This window comes from Oryx dammah, unplaced genomic scaffold (genome assembly GCF_014754425.2).
Source record: "Oryx dammah isolate SB20612 unplaced genomic scaffold, SCBI_Odam_1.1 HiC_scaffold_13, whole genome shotgun sequence".
Taxonomy (NCBI): domain Eukaryota; kingdom Metazoa; phylum Chordata; class Mammalia; order Artiodactyla; family Bovidae; genus Oryx; species Oryx dammah.
The window spans coordinates 38,297,251-38,315,103 of NW_024070197.1; the positions used below are offsets into that span (position 1 = coordinate 38,297,251).

Consider the following 17,853-nt stretch of genomic DNA (forward strand, 5'->3'; position numbering starts at 1 on the left):
TAGCTGTTTCGAATGTAAACTAAAGCCACATCTTAGGTGTCATTCCTTATATCCAGTCCAATAATGTTGAAAATGTGGGTATAATCGTTTGGACCTTGGGGCAACAAGTAAGTGGAGCACCTCAAAATGATGTGGATATAGGCAGTGATGAGATGATGGGGAGGTGGCAACTTCAAATGTCTACAGGATTCAAGCAGGTAATGTACATAAATAGTGCATGTAAAGTAAAAAAGTGATGTGAACTTGACATGAGGTGCTTATTGGTGACCAGCCAACATCCTCAGAGTGAGACATAGAGAAGTAATTGACAGGTACTCTGAAAACAAAAACCCAGGTTGCAGGTCTTCAATTTTTCAAATAAAATGGAAATCCTGTTGTTTTTTGTTTAAGGAGGTCTATTGATGCTTAAAAGCTGGCAACTAATTCTTTTTTTTTAATGACTTATAAGCAAGATGCAAACTAGATCACCAGTGTGCAGCCTCTACCATAAGTCACGTCCTCTGTCAGCAAACATCCCAAGATTTTCCTGTCACCTTATACTTCATGCCAGGAGGCCATTCAAGACAGGACAGCTCTGGACAGACAGGCAGTGGAGCAGGGGTCAGGCCCAGAGCCCATCCACAGTGTTTTGATTATAGTTAGGAGGGGAAAACGAGCTCACCTTGGTCCTTCCCCCTTGCATCTCCTCACTCAGACACAGTGCATAATGGGATCAGCCTCTTGGCCTTGCGTGTTCCTGTTGCTAATGGATATCCCAAGGTGATGAAAGGTCAAGTGAATGGACTGATTCACTGGATATCTTTGGGAAGGTATCTTAAATGGGGAAACAGGCAACAGATTAGTCAGCGGCTATGTAAAGGAGCTGACTGCTTATCATAGAAGAAACTGCTTAAAGTCGCCCTGTCTGGAGCCAAAGTGGTTGAACATTGGCCACCAAGACCTCAGCTGGAAAAGGAACTTGACCACGCGGCCGACCTTGTTATTTTTAAACACATGCATTTCCAGCTCACCCTGGACTAAGTCCTATTCCTCACCGAAAAGTCATGCAGGGTGTGAACCTGATTTTTTCTGACAGTTCAGTCTGTTTGCCATCAACCTTTTCCTTGCTTCCTACTAAAGTCTAAGATGTTAATGTTCTTCCCCTCGATAGAGGAGGTGGTTTGCCTGCCCAGAAAGAGACGTCATGCCTTTGTTTCACTATAATTTAAGGCAGAATAGTTCTCAAATCTGGATTTTTAAAATATTGATTCCCTGGTCTTACCTCCAGGCATTCTAGCTCAGTATATCTGAGGTAAAGCTTGGAATTTTTTTTTAATAATAATAATAATAAACTTTCTAGGTGATACAGAGATACAGCTGACCCATGGGCCAGCCATTGGGTGCTATTAGACCAAACTGCCCCATGCTTACCTCTAAACAACCAAAGTCCAGCTCATTCAACCAACTTGAGAATTTTGTTTTTGAGAATTTTTTCCTTACTCCTAGGCTGTGAAAATTTTTTTAATTCATTTTTATTGGAGTATGTTGATTGGAAAAAATTTAATAGAAATTAATGGTTTATTTCTATCTAATAACTGAAAGACCAACTTTTTCTTTTTTAAAAAAGTCTTATAGACATGTGGGGAATAGTGTTGCAAATCACATAATTATGACAAGGGATTTGTATCCAGAATATATAAAGGAATCTTACAACTCAATAAAAAAACAATAACTGGAAAAGGGGTCTGAATAGATACTTCTTCAGAGAACACATACTAATAGCTAATAACCACATGAAAAGATGCTAACATGAGCCATCAGGGAAGTGCAACTCAAAACCACAATGAGAGTCACTTCACACGCACTAGGAGGGTTAGAATCAGACAATAGCAAGGGTTTTCATGGATACAGAGAAACTAGAACCCTTATGGACTTCCCAGGCAGCACAGTGGTAAAGCATCCACTGCCAATGCAGGAGACGCAAGAGATGCTAGTACGATCCCTGGTTTGGGAAGATCCCCTGGAGTAGGAAATAGCAGCCCCCTCCATTATTCTTGCCTGGAAAATCCCATGGACAGAGGTCCCTGGCTGACTGTAGTTCACGGAGTTGCCAAGAGTTGGACACGACGGAGCACATGTGCAGTTATAGTTAACAGAACATTTATACATCTGCTGGTCAGAATGTAAAATGGGACAATTGCTTTGGAAAACAGTCTGGCAATTCCTCAAAAGGTTAGACGTTGTTACCATTTGACCCAGCAATTCTACTTCTATGTGTATACAAAATAAATAAAGCGTGCATACAAAACATGTGCCTGAATGTTCACTGTGGCATTATTCATAAGAACCCAAAAATGGAGACCATAAAAGTCCAGTCAACTGACGAATGAGTAAGCAAAATTTTATATAGCCACACACATACATACATGTAATAATACTCAGCAATAAAAAGGAATAAAGTATGAAAATACGCTTCAATATGAATGAATCTTGAAAACAGCTCATGCAGGGCACAAAGTAGATTAGTGGTTGCCAGGGGCTTGGGAGAGGGAGGAATGGAGAATGACTGCTAATGGTTGCAGGGTTTTGGGGTGAGTGATAACAATGTTCTGATATTAGGTAGTGGTAATGAGCAAAACTCTGAATACACTAAAAACCACTGTACTGGGCACCGAAAGTATGAATTCTGTGGTAAAATTCATAAATCACAACAAAATCATTTATGTTTTAAAAAACCTGAAACAGCTCAGATATCCTTCAGAAGTGATTCGTTGCACAAACTGTGAACAGACCATGAAATATTGTTACTCAGTAACAAAACATATACTCCTTGCATGAGTCTTCCAGCAATTATGCTGGATAAAAATAAGTCAATCCTAAAAATTTACAGACTTCATGATCCTATTTATAGAACATTTTTTGAAATGAGAACCTTTTAGAAGTGGAATTAACTGCCATGGATGAGTGATTGAGAGGAGTTACAGAAGGGGATGGCCTTGCTAGAGGGAAGTCAGTGTGGTTATGTTAACAAAAGGGCAACAGGAGGGATCCCTGTGATGAATGAAATATTCAGAATCTTGAATGTGGTGTATGTAGATTTGTAAACTCCACACATGATGAAGTTGTATTGAACTAAATATACACCAAAAATGACTATAAATGTGACTGAGGAAATGGAACATGATCAGTGGATCAAGTCAGTGTCAGTATCCTGGTTGTGATATGGTGCTGTAATTGTGCAAAATGTCACCACTGAGGGAAACCAGGTAAACAGTACACAGAATCTCACCAGCAAGGACCTTTGGTGCGTGGAGTGGAGGTAATATAGATGAGGCCATTGGAATGCCAAAGGTTATGTGACAACTTTCAAGTGGTGTACAGCCAGAAACAGAAGCCAGGGCTCTGGACACTGATTCCTTCATTCAACAAATATTTATTTATTTGAATGACACCAATACCTCAGATTCTCAGTTGTAGAATCCAGGCTCTGGGGTTATAACTTTTAATATGAACAACCCTCAGGCCAGCTACACCTCAAGGAGGTACAGATGACCCCTCTCTATCCTGAGTTAAAAAGTCCAGAGTCCCTGTCTGTGGGTGTGAAGGCAAGAAGGGAAACAAAGAAGGGCAATGAAGCCAAACAGCCAGGGCCCACGGGGCACCGGGACTGGCAAAGATACCAAACATCCCAAAGCTCTTCCTAAAAGGAAGCAGAAGTGTGTGGTTTGGCCAAGGGACCCAGAACCAAAAGTAAACGGATAAATACGGGCGGGCAGGGTCCCAGGACTAGTTTGGGGCAGTGCTTTCAGGATGAGGATTAGAGAGCTGGCAAACTCATTGGAAAAGTCCCTGATGCTGGGAAAGATCGAGGGCAGAAGGAAAAGAGGGCGTCAGAGGATGAGATGGCTGGACGGCGTCACCGATGCAATGAACATGCACTTGGGCAAACTCCGGGAGTTAGTGAGGGACAGGGAGGCCTGGCGTGCTGAAGTTGACGGGGGTCGGAAAGAGTCGGACACGGCTAGGCGACTGAACAATCTTAACACTGAAGCCCGCAGAAAACTACAACTCCCAGCGTGCCCTACGGTCTGCCCCTGCCCCGAAGGTCATGTGATCGCCGCTCACGTGTCTCCACTGCCGGCCGGGGCTAGAAAGACCGCAGGTAGGTGGAAGGAGGTACAGACTGGTGGAGGGTGGAATCTGAGTCCCCAAGGGCCCCACCGCGGCAGAACTCTACTCACTCGCTGCAGGGCTCTGCAGCCTGGCATCCTCTGTCCCACGCCAGCTCGGGGTCGGCCGGCCCTTGCCGCGCCTTATCCCGGCCTGTCCCTACCTGGTTACCTGTCGTGCCCCGGAACCCCCTCCCCAGTTTACCACACAGCAGCCCACTCTCTGTCCTGGGTGGGCCGTGGCCCATTTTCCAATGCAGCCTACCCCTTCTATTTCTGGGATTCGGCCCCAGGCTGGCCTGGGTACTTACCCTCTTTGGGCTCTCAGGGGCCTACTGCAATGGTTACAGCTGTGGCCTGAGCGCGTGGGCATTAAGCTGCTAGTTCTGACTCTGCCAACGAGCCTCTGGGACACTAACCTCTCTCCCTCCGTGGGTCTGTTTCCCTAACTGAGCTGGTGCTTCACTCTGAGTTAAGAGTCAGAGAGTCTCACTTCCCTTCACTCTGTTGACCAGCACTGGTGAAGTTTGAGAAAGAAAAAATTGAAGGCAAACAGGGAAGTGAGGAGAATCAGATCTCAGAGTTTGGGGGAGAAGGTGCCATAAGGAATAGCTCTCTGTCCACTAAAGCCAGAAGGGTGGAAAGAGCAGGTAAGCTGGGGAACATAGAGCAGAGTAATTTGAGGGGAGGGGAGGCTAAGAGATTCCGGACCAGTGCAGAGACCTCTTGTGTCTGAGAGGTGAGCAGGATGGAGGACGGGGTCTCACAGCGTGGGGAGCACCTGCTTTACATGGTTCTCTCCGGAGCTACACTGGAAGCCTGAGATCAAAAGTGCCTCCAGTACTCATTCACTACTTTGATTTTTTGCTGAGTTGCTGGCTGGGTGGCAAGTTGCATAAGAGGGAGCCCTATGGCATCTGACTGATCTTTCTGGATTTGGAGCCAGCAGGGAGACATTTTCCCCAGAGCTGTGTCCCTTGGTTGCATGCTTGGTGACATGTCTGAGAGCACCCAAACGCCCCCTTTTCCCTCTGATAAGTTTACAGCTCCCAACTTTGTTCACCCATCACAGGAGGAGCCATGGCAAAAATCAGACCACCCAGGAGGCCTCAGTAGACATTTTAAGCCCCACAGTGTGCTGGGGGCATGAGATGGAATGCGTCTGTGATGGGCAGTGGTGAGGTCAGTCATGTGGGAGAAGAGAATATAAATCCTCACTGAAATTTTGAAGGGCTTTGAAAGCTTCACAGCATTTAGACTCTGGGCCGGAGGGAGGTATGCCAGGCTGTAAGAAACTGAAATACCCACAGTTCTAGGTGAGGATTGTTCTTCAGACCCTGCGGTATAGAAACCAGTTGGGAAGCCAGGCAGATTTGGATCTGAATCTTGCTCTGCAGCTTGCTACTGTGTGATCCTGAATGAGTGATTTGATCTCTCTGAGCCTTATGACCACTGTAATCTGAGGAATGAGTGAGATAAGATATGTGCGTGACACTCCTGCTTGATGCATGGCCTCTAGTGCTGACATGTCGGTACCCCTCTCTTACGGGTTTGTGTCTTACCTGATCAGTGCGTGAGCCTGAAGCAGGAGTTGCGTCTGACATCTTTCTGTGTCTGCCATTACCCTGGGGCACCCAGTGCAGTGATCCACATACTGGCACACCTGGGTTTGGATCTCAGCCATCTGATCTTGGGAAAGTTGTTATCTTGGGATAACAGTATACCTGCCTTTCCCATCTAGGTTTAGGAGAGCCAGAACCCACAGGCTTCCTAGGATAACAGCCCCACACAGGCTGGAGCCACCCTTCCAGCTGAACGTGTGTTCCCTCAGTTCCCCAGCGGATGAGGCCGTGAGACAGAACCCACAGACCGTGTGGGAACAGGATTCCCCGGGCCATGGCCCAGGTCAGCATCAACAGAGACCTTGGCGAATGGGGCTTAAGCACGGACTCTGGGGAGCGTGCCCGTCTGCTGCAGAGTCCCTCTGTGGACATAGCCCCCAAGAGTGAGGGGGAGGCCCCTCCTGGGGGTGCAGGCGGAGGCACCACTTCCACACTTGGAGCCATCTTCATCGTTGTCAATGCCTGCCTGGGCGCGGGGCTACTCAACTTCCCGGCAGCCTTCAGCACTGCCGGGGGCGTGGCAGCCGGCATCACGTTGCAGATGGTGAGTGAGGGGGACCTGGCAGGCAGAAATGCAGAGTGGTGGGTCTGGGCTCCTGGCCTCAAAAGGGAGGCTCGGGATCAGGAGTGGTCAGTGACACATGCTAATCACTCTCCCCTCTGCCACACATGGCTGACATTATTAAACTACTGTAGCATTCTTTCCTTTGAGGCCAGATGAGGTTTCAAAAGCCTTCCTAGCAATTAGGGAATTTCAGACATCAATTGCATATTTAATAGTTATGTGGTTATGTTTAAAAAGCGGGCCCACACTTTTTAGAACTGCATGTTGAAATGTTTACTGATGATATGGTAGTTTGTATTTTCTTCAACGTAATCCAGAGTGGGAGAGGGAAGAGATGAAACAAGACTGGTCTTGAATTGATGATTTTTTTGTTTTTAATATTTTGGCCACACCACATAGCATGTGGGATATTAGTTGCCCACCAGGGATTGAACCTGCCCTCCCTGCATTGGCATCATGGAGTCCTAACCACTGCCCCACCAGGGAAGTCCCTGAATTGATGATTTTTGAATTTGAGATTTGAGCGATGTTTGAAATTTTCCTCAAAACTTTTTGTCTTTAAGGAAAATGTCGATTCCAGTAATCTATTAAAATTGCCCTGCAGGATAAGGCTCGTTTGACAAATGGGCTTTGGGCACCAGGCCAGTAAACGCTGAGCAAAACCAGGCTACTCTTTGCTGCCAGGCCTTTCCCACACACTCTTGCTCCACCCTGCCTGCAGGCCATGCTGGTTTTCATCATCAGTGGCCTCGTCATCCTGGCCTACTGCTCCCAGGCCAGCAATGAGAGGACCTACCAGGAGGTGGTGTGGGCTGTGTGTGGGAAGCTGACAGGCGTGCTGTGTGAGGTCGCCATTGCCACCTACACCTTCGGGACCTGCATCGCCTTCCTCATCATCATCGGGGACCAGCAGGACAAGAGTGAGGTCCCCCCTCAGTATCTACCTCATCCCTCCCCCTTGGCCCTGGGGATCTTGCGGCGGGAGGGGAAGAGCATGGAATACCCACCCAAGGCCCAGGCCTGGCATTCATCTGGAAATCCTCCCCGCTGGCTGCTGGGCCCATGAGACAGTTGGAGATCCTGGCAGAGGTGGAGGACCATACCCTGCAGTAGCCTGGCATCACCTTCCCTCCTTCCTCCCTCTGCAGTTATAGCTGTGATGGCAAAGGAGCCTGAGGGGCCCGGCGGCAGCCCCTGGTACACAGACCGCAAGTTCACCATCAGCCTCACTGCCTTCCTCTTCATCCTGCCCCTTTCCATCCCCAGAGAGATCGGCTTCCAGAAATATGCCAGGTTTGGAGGCCCCACCCCAGCCTGCACTGGACAGCAGTTCTGGTCACAGGCAGTCAGAGACCCAAGGGTAGCAGGGGAACCCCTCTCCTCCATGCCACCTTGCCTCCAGGGGCAGAAGGAGGGCACGAGGCAAGGGGAGACCAGGGCTTGCAGAGGTTCTAGCAGAAGACCTTCCTTTTGTGTCAGCAGCTAGGGAGACAGTGGCTGTTTGCATCAGTGGGAGCGTCGGTTCCAAATGTCCTTGTCCAAGAAGGAACAGATAGTAATCCTGAATGTGAAGGCCTCTCCTGGCCTGGGCCTTGTCTTTCTCACAAAGCATGGGATTTTTTGATCATTTGGGATTGTTAGCTTTGCAGCATTTTCCATGCAGCTCAGTGTGAAGGGAAGGTACTAGCTTCTTGGCTCAGAGTCTGAAAAACAGGGATTCTAACCTGTTTCCTTAATTGAAGGGGTCACACTCAGTGTCCGCAAGGTTCCCTTTAATGTTGACTTTCTGGTATTAGTGCCTTGGAGCCTTCTACCTCCAGCTTTTCCTGCTTCTCAAAGGCCCTGCTTGCATACCTGGGCTGCTTGGATTGAAGTAGCAGATGTGTTTTGAAGCCCAGCGCCCCCTGCTGCAGTCTCTGAGCTATGGAGCTGAACCACCTCATTTCCCAGTGGCCACACATGTCAGTCTGGTCCCCTCTTGGCTTCCTAACTGTGGCTTGTTTCTCTTAAATTTATTTCTCATGCTTTCTTAAGTCTTTGTTTGGAATGATCTCCCAGTTGGTTCCTTAGACACTTTTGGTCACTAAGGTGAAGGATGGATGTCCCTGGGGATAGAATCTAAGAAGAGGCAGCTGGGACTAGGGAGGAGGAGGTTTAATTCATCCTTCCTGGCAGCTTCCTGAGCGTCGTGGGCACCTGGTATGTCACTGCCATCATTATCATCAAGTACATCTGGCCTGATAAAGAGATGACCCCAGCAGACATCCTGAACAGGTGAGTGAGGGCCCCCAGGAGGCACACAGGGTAGAAGCTGCACTTGGGCCCCAGGAGGTATTGGGTCAGGCCTCAAAAAGCCACACAGGAGACTTCCCTGGTGGTCCAGTGGCTGAGACTCCATGCTCACAATGCAGGGCCCCTGGTCAGGAAACTAAATACCACATGCAAGGACTAAGACCTGGCACAGCCAAATAAATACATTTAAAAAAAAATCCTAAGGCTCACCAGGGGTTTGACTCATTGGTCATTGTAGGAAGGAGACAAGAGGTCCTGATCTCTTTTTACTGGAGAGAAGGGTAAGAACCAGAGATGAGGGCCAGTTTGCCATTGACGTCCAACAGATGAACCAGTGTGAGACTAGGCCTTAGGTTATAGATCCTGCCAAGGTGGAACTGCACATTGTTTCAACATGTGCTTACCCGTATCTTCTTTGTGAAAATGAATCAATTTTCTCATTTTTTAAAAAAAGTTTCTCTTTTTTTTAAGCTTTAAAACTTTTTTTATTTTATTTTTGGTCATGCTGGGTCTTCGTTGCTTCTAGAGCTTTTCTCTAGTTGTGGCAAGTGGGGACTGCTCGCTAGTTGCGGCACACAGGCTGCTTTTACAGTGGCGTCTCTTGTTCTCTCGTGGAGCACGGGCTCGGGCTTCAGTAGTTGCAACACGTGGGCTCAGCAGTTGTGGCTCCTAGGCTTAGTTGCTCCTTGAAATACGGGCTCTTCCTGGACCAGGGGTCAAACCCATGTCTCCTGCATTGGCAGGCAAGGTATATTTTTTACCACTGAGGATAAGTTTGGTTTCCTTTTTATTGAAAGGAACAAACCAGAGAAGCAGAAGGCCAAGTGCAAGAACCAGAACTTCCGGATTTGAGTCCCAGGAGGGCCTTCCAGAGCCTCAGTTTACTGGCCTGTGAAGTGTGTCCTCTCCTGACTCCACGCTTGTGTGGGCGGGATGTGTGTAGCTGGCTGGTGGGGGCTGACTGAAGAGTAAAGGCGTGGGGCCACTGGGGACTCCAAGGGCTTCACGGGCAGCAGCATCTTGTGTGTCTGTCCGCAGGCCAGCCTCCTGGATAGCCGTGTTCAATGCCATGCCCACCGTCTGCTTTGGATTTCAGGTGCCAGTTCCCTTAGCTCCCTCCTCAGCCTGGGATGGAGTCCACATTACCAGTGGGGCGGGGCAGGGCGGTGGTCAGGGAAGGGGGAGCTGAGTGGGAGCCCTAGGACTTTGCCCTTTGCCCTTGGGGTGAGGTCACTCGCCCTCCCTGACCCTGCCCTTCACCCTGACAGTGCCACGTGAGCAGCGTGCCCGTCTTCAACAGCACGCGGCGGCCCGAGGTGAAGGCCTGGGGCGGCGTGGTGACGGCCGCCATGCTCATCGCCCTCGCCGTCTACATGGGCACGGGTGAGCGCTCCCCTCTGAGGGCCAGGCTTAGAGGGCTCCCACTCTCCGCCTTCATCCCCAAGTCCTCTGGCCCAGGATTTCCTGGGCTTCACCCTGCATTCCCAGCACGTCAAATACTCCTGTTGGCATTGGCTTGAACTTGGGGTGCCTTGGGCCTCCTCCCGCCCAAATGAAAGGTGTGTGCCTGCAGTCATTCAGCAGCTCTCAGTGGGTACCTAGTCAGTCAGTCCCAGGAGCGTTCTCAGCATGGGGGGGATGCCATAGACAGAGAGGTCCAGTCCTGCTTGCATGAAATTGACAGTCTATTCAGAGAGACAGTCTTATAACAGTAAACCGGCAATCAGTAAAGAAATCCAGATGTGTACCACAGTAACAGCGAACCAGGGAAGATGTGAGTGGCGCTGGCTTTAGGGGGTGGATCACAGACAGCTCCCCTCAGAGAAGGTGGCATCTGGGGAAGCCCAAACCATGAAAAGGAGCTAGAATCTGAAGAGCCCGGGGGAAAAGCGTTCTAGACAGAGGAACGAGAAAATGCCAAGTCCTTGAGGCCGGGACAGAAGAAGGTCTGTGGAGCAAGCTGTGGGGGTGGGTGGTGGGCACAGCCAAACGAAGAGCACAGCCAGATCCTTGAGCACCAGTGGGAGCCAGAGAGGAAGCATTTTCAGCAGGGGTGTGGCTCGGAGAAGGGCTGGCGCTGTGTGTTGTGTGGAGAATGGTATGGATGAGGGAGCAGGCCTGGGAGACCAAGAATGGCCCAGTGATTGCTCCCACAGATGGGTCTCAGGACCAGCTCTGTACTAGTCTCTGCAGACATAGCCAGGAATACGGAGCCAAGCACAAGGGAGGCAAATAGGCAGAGCACCTGTTCTCCTGGAGTTCATGTTTTTCCTAGTTGAGGGAGACAGATGATAAACAAGTAAAAAAAAAAACCTCAGAGGAACACTGTGAAGAAAAGAGAACAAGGTGAGGTTGAGAGAGTGCCTGGCGTCAGGGGTCACTGTGGATGAGGAGGGACCTCTGAGCTGAGACCTGAATGATGAGGAGATGGGTAGACAGAAGTTAATGCAGAAGCTCTGAGACAGGAACTGCTGGGGGAGTTCAAGATCAAAGCGGTAACAGTATAGGGATGGGAATGGGAGAAGCTAGGGAAGGGGCCTTCTGAGCCCAGCCCCGACACCCTTCTGCGCCTCAGTCTTAGCCTCCAGGGCTGCTCTCTCACCTCCCCATCTGCTGCTGGGCTGAGCAAGGGACGGTCCATCTCCCTAACCCTCCCAGGGTCGCTCTGACCCAGCCCTCTTGTCCTCGCCCTCAGGTATTTGTGGCTTCCTGACCTTTGGAGCCGCCGTGGACCCTGACGTGCTCCTGTCCTACCCGTCAGAGGACATGGCTGTGGCTGTGGCCCGTGCCTTCATCATCCTGAGTGTGCTCACCTCCTACCCCATCCTGCACTTCTGCGGACGGTGAGCCCCCCACCCCACCGCTTGAAGGTGGTGCTTCTCACCAGGGCCCTTGGATGCCCTTTGAACCTGGCCTTGGGCCTTGTGTAACATCCATGTTATAGAGGGAGACACTAAAGGCCATAGGAAACAGTCAGTGCCTAGGATGGCCCTGCAAGCACCCCCAGCCGGGTCTTGGGGGGCCACCTTTGTCCCAGAGTCACCAGAACAATCTGTGAGTGCTCTGAAAACCTCCAATCAGGTCTCTTCCTGAACACCCTGTCTTCTGGATACCCCAGACCCTCCCTTTCCAGGAGTCTTGTGGAATCAGTTCCCATGGGGCGTGCAAACTTTGGACCAGGCAAGGCACTTTCACATTCACCATCCCATCCGGTTCCCATGGCAACCCTGAGAAGAATGCCACTAGACCCATTTCACAGTAGAGCAGACTGAGGCCCAGAGATTGTCTCACCTACAGTCCATCCAGTTGGGGGTCTGGCTCCATGGCTGGAGGGGGGAGTGGCGCTGTCAGCAGGTATGCCTCTGAGCCCCTCTCTGTGGGCAGGGCGGTGATCGAAGGCCTGTGGCTGCGCTACCAGGGCATGCCGGTGGAGGAGGACGTGGGCCGGGAGCGGCGGCGACGAGTGCTGCAGACGCTGGTCTGGTTCCTGCTCACCTTGCTGCTGGCGCTCTTCATCCCTGACATCGGCAAGGTCATCTCAGTCATCGGAGGCCTGGCCGCCTGCTTCATCTTTGTTTTCCCAGGTGTGGACCCCCAGTGACCCACAGCACTCACTCCCAGACCCTCCTGGCCTCAGCTCCTCTCGTGCTCACCTGTGGGGGAGGATAATCACCAGCATTTATCAATCACCTTCAGGCTCTTTGGGAACCCCTGTTTAAGCATCACCTCCTGCAGAGAAGGTGTAATTGTCATCTCCATTTTACCCATGAGGACGTGTGAGGTTCAGAGAGGGTAACAAACTTCCCTAGAGATTAACAAACTCAACTAAGGAAGAACAGAATCTTTTCAAACCGAAGTCTGTCCAGATCCACAGTCTATATAGTCTTAACTCTTATTTCAAGAACCTGTTCCTCCGTGACTGTCAGGGATCTGGCTGGGTCAGCCCATGACAAGGTAATTAGGGTCTGGCAGTGGTACCCTGACACGGAGGTTGGGAGACTTGAGTTTCAGACAGTCTGCCACCACATCCGTTGGAAACTGTCCTGTCTGCCCAGTCACGAGTTCTGCCTATACCCAGCTTATTTCTACCCAAGAGGCCAGCTGGAAAGCCCTTGCCACTTTGCCTGGAGCAAGGGGGCCACACTTTCTCAGAAGTGCATTGGAAAAGCCCTGCAGTGAGGGCACCGCAGAGTCGCCTCCCAGTGCTGCCCCTTTAGCTCAAGGTCTTGTGTGCCACCCAAGGACCTCTCCTGGGAGACCAGTTGCCAGGCTTCCAGCTGGGTGCAGAGTGGAGGCAGAGATGGAAAATGTGGAGGAGGAAACACAGGCCTTTCTCCGTCCACCTGCCCTGTCTCCTGGCAAAGGTGGAGGCTGGCCTGTGACGGGGGGAGCCCAGCCAAGCTCTCAGGGCCACTTCTTCTCTTCCAGGGCTGTGCCTCATTCAGGCCAAACTCTCTGAGATGGAGGAAGTCAAGCCAGCCAGGTAAAGCAGGGCCCAGCCTGTGGGCCTCTCGGGGAGGTGCTGGATGGGGAGGTACCCTTAAACTGGTTGGAATCAGGAGACCTGTGTACTTTGAAAACAGGAGTTTTTAAAATACTGTTTAAAAAATATCTATTTATTTGGCTGTGCTGAGTCTTAGTTGCAGCATGTGAGATCTAGTTCCCTGACCAGGGATTGAACCTAGGCCCCCTGCTTTGGGAGCATGGAGGCTTAGCCACTGGACCACCAGGGAAGTTCCTTAAAATACTTCTTTTAAAATGAGTAACGTGTTAGTTGTAACAGTTCAAACACTTCTGAAGGACTTTAGAGGAAAACGTGGGAAGTCCATCCTTCCCCACCGCCCTCTCCCTTCTCCTAAGAGAGCTCATGTCATGAGCGTGGCCTCTGCCCTTGTAGACTGTTGCTGTGTGTGCACAGATGTCTGTGTACACAAAGTGATGCGTGTGTATACAGAGACACATGGGTTTTTGTGTCTGGTTAGGTTTTTTTCAAAAATTGTTTCAAGCCAGACACACTTTTCTACCCCTTGTTTTTTTTTTTTTTTTTTTTTCACTTAACCATGTATCTTGGAGATCACTCTCTGTCCACACAAGATCTACTGCTTCCTTTTTCAGTGGCTGTAGAATCTGTTGTTTGAATGTGTCCTGAATGTGAACACACTTCTGCACATACACTTTGGCACACCTGTTCAAGGATCTTAGTGTCATTGATTCTTAGAAGGAAGTTGCTTTATCACAAGGCATGCCCATTTTCACTTCAGCACATGGGTTCACATTACCCTCTCAAGAGGCAGTACCAGTCAGAGTCCCAGCAGCAGTGAAAGAAAGTGCCCTGTTCCCCATATCCCTGCCACCATAGTACATAGAGGCTTTTTCAATATTTCTTAGTCTATTGAAAACAAAACACTACATTTAAAAAAATTTTACCTTTTTAAAGTGTTCCATAGTATTAATTCCATTCATATTTTTGTGTAACGGTCACCACCAGCCATCTAGGTACTTCCTGTAACTGGAAATGTATTTGCCTTTTTTGTACTTGGCTTCTTAGCATAATGTCCTCAAGGTCTGTCTGTTGTAACATGAGTCACAATGTCCTTTGTTTTTAAGGCTGAATAATATTCATTGTATGTACAGGCCACATTTTGTAAAACACCGCATTGGTTTTAATGTGTACATGTTCCTGAATGGTAGAGAGGTTATGACCAGGTTGCATGCTTTAAAAAAAAAACAAACAGAAAATTATTGTGGGGACTTCACTGGCAGTCCAGTGGTTAAGACTTTGTTCTTCTAATGTAGGGGGCATGAGTTTGATCCCTGATCGGGAACTAAGATCCCATATGCTATGTGGTAAGGCCCCCCCAAAAAAAGTCCAGTTATAACCCTGCAGCTGTTTTTGATACATACCTTTGCAGATGTCTTTTGACTTATTTTTTTAATAAAATGGATCACTCCATGTGACTTGCTTTTTGCTGACCATCTTTCCCATCAGGAGACATACATTCTAATTCTGGTCCTGCCCTTGGTGTTCTGTGACCAGTCAGCTAATCGCATTAGGTCTTGGTCTCCTTACCCGTGGTCTAGCAGTCATACACTCAGCCCCATAAAACTTTGTGTGAAAGCTGTTGAGAAGTAGGAAGTGCTCTACTCACAGAAGTGGTGTAAGTAATTACAGTAATTAACTGATATATGGCAACCCACTCCAATATTCTTGCCTGGAGAATCCCGTGGACAGAGGATCATGGTTAGCTACAGTCCATAGGGTCACAAAGAGTCATGACTTCAGACATGACTGAAGTGACTTAGTACATACATTTACATATATATGAAAGTCAGTAAGGTCATGAGTGGTTGACTGACCAGGCCCTCTCTCACCCTCTGCTCTACAGCTGGTGGGCGATGGTCAGTTACGGAGTCCTCTTGGTCACACTGGGAGCCTTCATCTTTGGCCAGACCACAGCCAACGCCATTTTTGTGGATCTTTTGGCATAACTACTGCCTCCCAGAGAATTCTTAGCCTTTGTGGTTGGACCCAGGAACCCATCTCATAGAGCTTCAGGACCACCCTGGGCCCGGCATCATTCTCCTCCACTGGTGGGATGACATCCGCACATCCTTTTCCAGCAACAGTTCTGGGGTGAAATCAGGCCCCACCCCCATGGACAGTGCAAACTCAGCTCCCTTCCTGCTCCCCCATCCTGGCAGTGCCGTGGATGGTAGGAGGAAGTCTCATGCCACAGGGGAACCTCCTCCCCTCCTTCACCTCTCGACTTTTCCATGCCTGGACACCATGGGTAAAGAGTGTCAGCAGGTCTCCAAAGAAAGAACTCCGCCTGACTTGCCTCTGGAGAAAGAGTGTGCACCAAGGGGTGCGCTCCTCCACAGAGAAGCCTGTCCCGAGTAGAGGCTCTGCTCATCACCCCGGACTCAGCACCTGCTCCCGTGTGTCGGCAGCCCAGCCACCAGCGGCTGCCTCTCGCAAGTCCCAGAGGAAGCCTGAAAGCATATGAGTGCACCAAGGCAGGTAGATGGATGCCTGGCCACTGCCTGCTGGGCCTGCAGAGAGCCCAAGAGCCCCCTTGCCCATGGCTGATTGACATTTCCCAAGGCTTTTGGGGTCTCACCCTGCCTCTTTACCCAGACCTGATGGTCCAGGCATCCCTCTGCTCCTCCATCCCAGACATCACCAAGTCTAATGTTTACAAACGGTGCCAGCCCAGCTCTGAGCCAGGGGCCAGGAGCCACCCTGTGCCACGGTGCTGTGAGTACTCCCTGAACTCACCCCACGGAGGGGAGTCTGCTTTCTCTCTTAGATTCCAGATGGGCCCCTCTTTTCAAAGCAACAAGAGTGGGGACGTCCCTGGTGGTCCAGTAGTTAAGACTCTGTTTGCAGTGTCGGGGGCACGGGTGCAGTCCCTGACAGGGAACTAAGATCCCACGTGCCGCGAGGTGCGATCTGAAAAAAAGTTAAAAATGGGACAAAGGCCCAAGAGTGGGTGGTGGAGCAGGCTGGAAATGCCACGCGGGCTGGGCTCATGAGGATCAAGGTGACTGTGTCTGGTATCTTCACTTTCAATGGCTGCTTCTCTTCTCCCTGCCCTCCATGTCAACCCCAGCCTGGGACCTGGAGACAAGACGAGAAAGGCAGCTGATATGTCATTGTCTGGACAACATTTGAGTGTAGTCATGCTGGCCTAGAAGTTTCCCTTCCAGTCTGGATCTTGTCTGCTCCTTTCCCCCATCACCTCTTTACCCCCACCCCATCTTCCTATGGAGCTTAGTCTCTCCTGCTCTCCTAAGTATGGGAGAGGAATGGACCAAACCCTCTCTTGTCCACTTCCTCAGCTCCACGTGTCCACCAAGCCTGGCCTCGAGGCCTGTCAATCACATTAGGACATAGCTACGGTGTGCCCCACGCGAGGTGAGGAGGGATATTCTCTGCCTTCATATTTTGAACACTTTGGCTACTCAGGCCAACCCCAGGCACCAAATCAGGCTTTCTCTGCCTGGAACACTCAGCATTTTCCCTGGCCTCTCCTGCCCAAAACCTGTGAATGGAGAAGTGGGGGTGAGAGGGACCCACGTTCTCAGGGCAATGAGATACAAGAAGCAGAGGCTGGCTGGAGCCACATAGACTTCTGCTCAGCCCCAGCCTGGGTGACTTGCCCCTCTTCACATCCCCTCTAGGCTCCCCCAGGGCCAGGCCCACATGGCCGTCTTCTCTCAGCCTGCTACACAGCACCAGGCCCCGCCAGCGCCCATCTGTACAAGGTTGGGAGGATGGACATCAGCAGGGCTGCACCGCCGCCTCATGTTGCATTTCAATCACGGGTGGGGGTCCGCAAGGGGGAAATGAGCTGGAATCTGGCCTAATAACCTCAGGATCCCCTTCCCCTGCCCTCCCTGCCTGGGCATTTTACTGTTTCTTTTTTACTTGTGCACATTCAGACCAGGAAGGATGGTTAATAAAAAGGGACTTGTGCTGCTGAGCTGCGTGGTCTGTGTCTGATGCTGGGGACATTCCAGGCCACTGGCAGAAGGAAGATGGACTGGGGTGGGCAGTAGGGGCTGGGATGTGGCAAGCCCCTTTTGGCTTCACCATCTATATGACCCTTGAGTTGAGAATGGGCCCACTGCGCTCCCTTTACCAAGCAGGAAACCTCGAGTGGTTTTGGACACCTCTGCCTTCTTCCACATCCCATCAGCCTTTCCCCGCTGACTTGGGACTCTGCCTTGGCTCACACCCACCGTGTGCAGGCACACATTGGCCTCTGTGTTGTATGTCTCCTGCCCCCCAACCTCAAGTTTTGGGGTGAGCTTCAAACTCCTGAGCATCCCCACTTTGTCCTTTCAGAGGCTGGTGTTGAGAGCAGGCCCCATTGTCCCAGTTGAGGAGCCAGTCACTGTGCTCAAATGCTGGGGAGAAGATACTTGGCAAAACACCAGCTCTGCTCTCCCTTTGCTGGGGAAGACTGATGCTTAGCAAGTCATCACAAATATAAACAAACAAGCTGTGATACATGCCAAGAAGGGAAAATAACAGAATGTTACATTTGGGGGTCTGGCACTTCTCTGGAGAGTCAAGGAAGGTTTCCTGGGGGAAGTGACATATGAGTTGGCCCCTGAAGGATGTGTAGGAATGAACTAAGTGAAGAGGTGGGGAGACCTTTGCAGGCCATGGGAAATGCAGTTGCGACGGTGGGAGGAACATGATGGTTTGAGGAACTGG

At 50.3% G+C, this 17,853-nt stretch overlaps 1 protein-coding gene across 2 annotated transcripts; it reads left to right on the plus strand.

Annotated features, from left to right (window-relative positions):
* The first annotated feature begins 4,088 nt into the window (after nucleotides 1–4,088).
* SLC38A7 (solute carrier family 38 member 7) lies at nucleotides 4,089–17,113 on the plus strand. Of its 2 annotated transcripts, XM_040253861.1 has the most exons (12): nucleotides 4,122–4,141; nucleotides 4,664–4,798; nucleotides 5,890–6,314; nucleotides 7,057–7,255; nucleotides 7,484–7,628; nucleotides 8,511–8,609; nucleotides 9,666–9,723; nucleotides 9,896–10,010; nucleotides 11,323–11,470; nucleotides 12,012–12,211; nucleotides 13,056–13,110; nucleotides 15,014–17,113. In XM_040253861.1, exons 3-12 carry the CDS (start codon nucleotides 6,045–6,047, stop codon nucleotides 15,114–15,116), a joined length of 1,392 nt encoding a protein of 463 aa, XP_040109795.1. In that variant the 5' UTR covers nucleotides 4,122–4,141; nucleotides 4,664–4,798; nucleotides 5,890–6,044; the 3' UTR covers nucleotides 15,117–17,113. The 2 variants fall into 2 exon arrangements, with proteins under 2 accessions (XP_040109794.1, XP_040109795.1); XM_040253860.1 differs by lacking the exon at nucleotides 4,664–4,798 and having other exon boundaries at nucleotides 4,089–4,141.
* The last annotated feature ends 740 nt before the right edge of the window (nucleotides 17,114–17,853 follow it).

What these genes read in the sequence shown, in the direction of transcription:
- SLC38A7 (XM_040253860.1), top strand. Translation starts at nt 6,045, where the DNA reads ATGGCCCAGGTCAGCATCAACAGAGACCTTGGCGAATGGGGCTTAAGC. An exon ending in GGCTTCCAGAAATATGCCAG is followed by an intron (nt 7,629 to 8,510) that starts GTTTGGAGGCCC and finishes CCTTCCTGGCAG; the next exon opens with CTTCCTGAGCGTCGTGGGCA. An exon ending in CCGTCTGCTTTGGATTTCAG is followed by an intron (nt 9,724 to 9,895) that starts GTGCCAGTTCCC and finishes TCACCCTGACAG; the next exon opens with TGCCACGTGAGCAGCGTGCC.